Genomic DNA, 5,634 nt, shown 5'->3' with positions numbered 1-5,634 from the left:
CAGTTCTACAGATGGTGAATAGGCATGGGGCAGTTCTGACATGAATCCTGGGTCCTGAGGCTAGTGAGATGGGCCGGGGAGTAAAACAGCTGGGTTCACAGGGCTGATGGCCCATGTTTCACCCCTGGGACCTGTGCAAAGATGAAAGCAACCCTACAAAGGTGTCCTCTGGCATTCCCATGCACACCATGGCATGTGTGTACCCTTACACACACAATAATGATAATAGCAAAATTAATTTAAAATATTCCTAGTTCCAAACACTGTGGGCTCCTCTTCCAGCATCTGTGATATCTTGACATGTCAGTACATGACAATACAGGGCAGTGGGTACAGAGACAATATGGGATGGATTGTCTGGGGGGAGAACTTTGGACTGACGGACCATGAAGTCAGCCTTCCATCTACTCACATCTGGAGACGTGTTGCCAATGAGACACAAGCTCTTTCAGAACAAGAGGCCTAGAAAGAAAACAGTGGTCGGTGGGGTTTCTGACAATGCCCAGAACTTTATTATCCTGATAAACACAGCTAACAATTCCTTGCATGGAAATCCTCACTAGGATTTCTCCACTCCTTATATGCACCTAGATTGGCGGTCCATAGACCAACACACTGAGGTAAAGAGTCTGAAAAGTACATCCAAGGATGTGGGGGGAAAAAAAGCAAATCCTAAAACACAAAAACAAAGTTTACAAAAACGGTTTAAATACTTCACTGTAGTCTGGTAACACGAAAGTTTGTATCTTGTGGGGAACTCCGGGAGCTTTGCAGCGGACACTGGGGATCTGACTCCTCGCGTCTGAGGCTGCTCCCTCGGACTTCACTAGCAGGACGAGGCCTGTAACATGTTGAGGAAGAAGGTGCAGATGGAGCGCCAAGACTCCCCACAGAATTCCAGGGCGACCTTCTTCTGGTTGAGCACATCTGGGTCCTCTAGGCACTCCGGATCTTTGATGGCCACCGTCTGGGTCACAGCTGGACTGGGCACCAGGTCCTCTTGGACCTTGTTTGGCCCCATGGTGGAAACTTCTTGAACCTTATTGTGTTCCCTTGGGGAGACCTCTGCTTTCTCCTTCCTGGGCTTCATGTTCCCAGGTGCACTGGGGTTTACCAGTTTGAGGTTAGACTCTGGAAACCTCCTTCTGCACACTCTGGTCTTCAGGACACTCTTGGTGTTCCCACAGATATTCTTCTGTTTACGCAGAGTGCGGGCAATTTGCTTCCAGTAGATCTGGTCTTTGTCATGTTCAAGACAGCCGGCTGGATCACCCGCAAAAACACAAGAAAACTCTCGATCTTCTTGAGTGCACTGGACCTTCAGGCTGATGCCCAGCTCCTCCTCAGTCACAGCCCACCTGCAGGTGGCGTGGTCTTTGGTGAGGAACTTGCCGCGGGTCATGGATTTGGATGTCCTGCTTCTCTGCTTATCCTGGGCCTTGCCCGAGGGGGCAGATGCACCCTCCTCTGTTGTGTTGTGTGGGGCATTCTTGGCTCCCTTTCTGACCCTTTCTGAGAGCACCTGAGCAGCCATGAGAAGGAAGGAGAGCAGGAGGAGGCTGTGGATTCTCATGGTTTCACCTGGGTGGACACCTGTTTGACAAAGGCGGGAGAGTGAGTGGCAGCAGCCAATGGGGCAGGACTGTGGGCTGCCTCCCTCAACACAGGTTTGCCCGCTTTGAGAGGAGGTCTGCCAAGCAACCTGGCTGCTCTCATTTCCACTTCCAATAAAGTTACAACTCAACCATGACCCTCCTCCATTCACTCAGCTACTCCCTCATTTTCTCACGTTCTCAGCCCTTCCCCTGCCCACGCAATAATCACTGAACACCTACAATATAACAAAACACTGCACAAAGCCACGGGTGCCTTAAAGAGTTTACAAGATACAATCGCTGCCTCTGGAGAGGGCAGAAGGGGAGGGGAGAGGAAGGGAGAGGAGCAGAGAGAAGTGTATAGCTCAATAAAACCAATAAGAGAAATTTAAAAAAAAATACAATCGGAGGAATTTAAATGGCATCACGTAGGGAGTTTCTCCCTTCTCAGTCCTGTTTAATCCTGAAACAGCCACACTCTTCCCCTCTAGAAGTTGTTGAATGAAATAATCACTGACCCCTTTTCCAGCTCCAGAGAGAGCTGGGTTTCTTCCCCATAATCTGCTTTGGCACCAACCATCACCAGTTGTGAAAGGATGTAGTCGGAGCCATAGAAGTGTCATGAAAAGATGTTGACTCAGAGTTGAACATGCCCAGGGTTGACACACCGGGCTGGGTGGAGCTGTGGGACTAGAGGGGAAATTCATGAGGAAGAGCCCAGAAAGGCAAGAAGGTCAGGGAAGCCACTGAGCTTGATGGGACCAAGGGACAGAGGGTGGAAAGGGATGAGCTTCAGAGTGTAGAGACTGCAAGGCTGAAGGCGAGGCCACGCCTGAGTTCAGCGGCACAGTGCTAGCCATATAGGAAATAGTTACTTAATGCTTCTTTCAGAAACAAAATTAAAATGATTTCCTATGGTACATGAAGTAACACGCTAAGAAAACTGTAGGTAAAGGCAGAAGAGAAGCCCGCGCTTACTCGCCGTCTACTAGGTGTTAAGCAGTGCCCGACATTTGATTCTCTCCCCTCTTACAAGCCACAGGAGTCTTACCCAGAGCTGTTAAGGGAACACCCCAGGTAACTACTGGGACAATTAAGGCTCAGACTGATAAACAAGTTGCCCAGAGTCCCTTCATGGCCAGAGATGGGTGGAGGGAGAAGGCAGAGTTTATCTCTCTATCAGCACTTACATCTCACTTCTTGCTTTTCAGCTTTATTCTGCTCTTCATAAAATATTAATAAGAAACAGTAAAACAAGGAACTGTACAAAGTTTGGTATGCAACCAAAGTTTCGGTATGGACCACACCGTTCCTATTATCTGTGCTTTATTAAAAATAAAATGAGAGAGAAAGAGAGAAAGAGAGAGAGAGAGAGAGAGAGAGAGAGAGAGAGAGAGAGGAGAGAGAGAGAGAGAGAGAGAGAGAGAGAGAGAGAGAGAGAGAGAGAATTTTTCTGAAAAGTAGGAAAAGTCCAGGAAATGGCTATGAACTCGCTTCTGTCCAGGTCTCTGCCCACCTATAGGGCTGGAAAAGGAAAAGGCCCTCAGAGAGTTTGGAATGGAGCAATGAGGGGTTAGGCAGGCTAGATAAGCCAGGGACACACCTGGGTCTTGGGGCATTGTGATACAGTTCTCTTGGCTCCACAGTGCTATCCAGATCCAGGGAGACCCAGCAGCTGAGAAGCAGGGTGGGTAAAGCAACTTTTAAGAAGGGGGCTGACAAGATGGCTCCGCAGAGGGAGGCACTCGCCACGCAAAACTGATGATCTGAGTTCAAAGGAACCTGAGTTCAATGCCCAGAGCTCACGTAAAGGTGGAAGGAGAGAACCAGTTCCTACAAGTACAAGCTGTCCTCTGCTCTCAGTATATAAGTCCCCACCCCTGCAATCATACACACAATAACAACAGCAACTATATATATTTTATATACATATAATATATATGAAATATATGTGTGTATATATACATATATATTATTTGTTTTAAGAAATATTTAAGAGACCCAGGCTTACCTTTCTGTGAGCATGCAGGCCCAGCTGTGCCAGGGAGTGCAGGTTTCCAGTTCTCACAGCCGGGGGAGCAGACTCGACTATTTATACAGGAGCCCAAGCTGCCTGAGTTTTTACAACTCACAGACTTGTGGAGCTTTATTTCTGCTCCTCCCAGCCACGCCCCTCGGAGTGAGCCAGTTCCTGGAGGGAAGTGCTGGGTGGAATCCAGGGAGCAGGGGTTTGCATTTACCATGAGCCTCTGCCTTGAAAGTCCTTCCTTTCCCTCCCGGTGGCCACGGTCAAAGTGTAGATCGGCCTTGCAAAGATGAGGTGAGGATTCCAGCAAGGGCATCGATGCACACAGAAAAGGGACCATGCCAACCCCTGAGCCTGTTTCCTCTAGAGCCCTGCCATATTCTCCATCTCTAGCAGCTCTTCCCATTTCATAGATGGAGAAATTGGCACTTGACAATAGTAAACGGGTCTAGGTTCCCAGAGCTGGCAAGAAATTGAAAGCCAGGACTGCCAACATCCGTAATCTGACCTCCTCCCACCTGGCTGGCTCAGGGAATGTCTGGAGAACGAGTGACTGCAGTTGCTGAAACCTGTTTCTGAGTTCCTGTTCGCTTGGAGCCAGGTGGATTTACTGTGTGGGCAGATGAATCTGTGGGCCCCAGGGGCTGGCGAAGAGATAACTCTCCATAATGGAATTTCATTTGAAAGTATTTGCCTTTAGGTCATCAGGGAGCTCCCACAGGCCATCCTGTCACAGGTAGGGTTTCACTCCAGATATAACTGATGGGGAATCTTGGCCACAGCAGGCCCTGAACTAACGCTGTGACACTGCACTCTCCGGTCTTCTTCATCGCCCACTTGCCGGCCTCACTCACAGTGCGTGTATAACAACAGAATCTCACTGCACTTGCCCACATCACTCACAGTGCATGTACAACAGAGTCCCACTGCACTTGCCCGCATTGCTCACAGTACGTGTATAACAACAGAATCTCACTGCAGGCCGCCCACTGGAGTCTTTCCTGGAGCTGAGCTCTTTCAGTTTGGCCTCCTAAGGAGATCTTAAACGTTTTCCTTTGAAAACAGGCTTTTGTACTATCGCACAGCAGGTGTTTTGAGAGTGTTCCTCCTTTTAGAATGTGATGTTTCCAATTAGATTGGAATTCTAATCATTCTTGGTCAAACTCTTTATCAAAGAGTTTCGATAACAAGTGCAGTTCGACTTCTGGCAAAGCTGAGCAATGGACACAATGGATGTTACTGATGAGCTGATAGATGCCCACCGGTGAGGGCTGGTGACTGACCACCTCTTTCATCCCAGCTCAGATAGCTCCTTGGCCTCCAGTGCTTGCCCCACTGGTGTGGCCACCAAAGAGTGTGCGAGTGGGCATGTTTGGGCTCTGAGGTGAGCTTCAGCTAAGGGCAAGTCTATCCAGCCAGGCTCATCAAACATCAACCCCCTTCCTGAGAAGCGACCTTATAAACAGAAGAGGAAAATGCTATGTAGCACAATTAGTAAAAATTCAGAGACAAATATTGGGGTTCAACCTGAAGGTCAGAAAAGTAAAACAGCCAGCTACTGGCTCTTAACCTGTACCTCAGTTTGAAATGGTGATACTGACTCCAGGAATCCTTAAAATGAGACTGTCTGAGAGCTGAATCCTCTCTAGGACTGGGATTAAGGGCATGCACCACAACCACCGGGTCTCTATGGCACACTAGTGTGGCTACTGGGATTAAAGGTGTGTGTCACCGCTGCCTGGTCTGTAAGGCTGACCAATGGGGCTGTTCTACTCCCTGATCTTCAGGCAGCTTTATTTATTAAAATACAAATGAAATATCACTACAGTGCTGATTTGGTGCATTAAGCAGTATCAGTCTGTTGCGTCAGATAAGTATATAAAACTCTATTCAATGTCAGAGGTAACAGGGCTGGCTAAACAAACAGTAAAATCCCATGAGCAGGTACTCATGTTGGAACTATGAGGAAAGTGTGCATTCCAAATTTTAATGGAAGATTCTGAGTCCCTGTTT

General features: G+C 48.2%; 1 protein-coding gene across 2 annotated transcripts; it reads right to left on the bottom strand.

Moving 5' to 3' along the window:
- Nucleotides 1–488: 488 nt before the first annotated feature.
- Fgfbp1 (fibroblast growth factor binding protein 1) lies at nt 489–3,727 on the bottom strand. Of its 2 annotated transcripts, none has more exons than XM_075943037.1 (2): nt 3,607–3,727; nt 489–1,593 (listed from the first exon to the last, which is right to left on the bottom strand). In XM_075943037.1, the coding sequence occupies exon 2, from the start codon at nt 1,571–1,573 to the stop codon at nt 827–829; it is 747 nt and encodes a 248-aa protein (XP_075799152.1). In that variant the 5' UTR covers nt 1,574–1,593; nt 3,607–3,727; the 3' UTR covers nt 489–826. The 2 variants fall into 2 exon arrangements, with proteins under 2 accessions (XP_075799152.1, XP_075799151.1); XM_075943036.1 differs by lacking the exon at nt 3,607–3,727 and adding an exon at nt 2,114–2,221.
- Between the last annotated feature and the right edge of the window lie 1,907 nt (nt 3,728–5,634).

Source organism: Microtus pennsylvanicus, chromosome 12, assembly GCF_037038515.1.
Source record: "Microtus pennsylvanicus isolate mMicPen1 chromosome 12, mMicPen1.hap1, whole genome shotgun sequence".
Lineage (NCBI taxonomy): Eukaryota > Metazoa > Chordata > Mammalia > Rodentia > Cricetidae > Microtus > Microtus pennsylvanicus.
The sequence above is the reverse complement of the archived record's forward strand: the minus strand, read 5'-3'. Positions and strand labels throughout refer to the sequence as shown.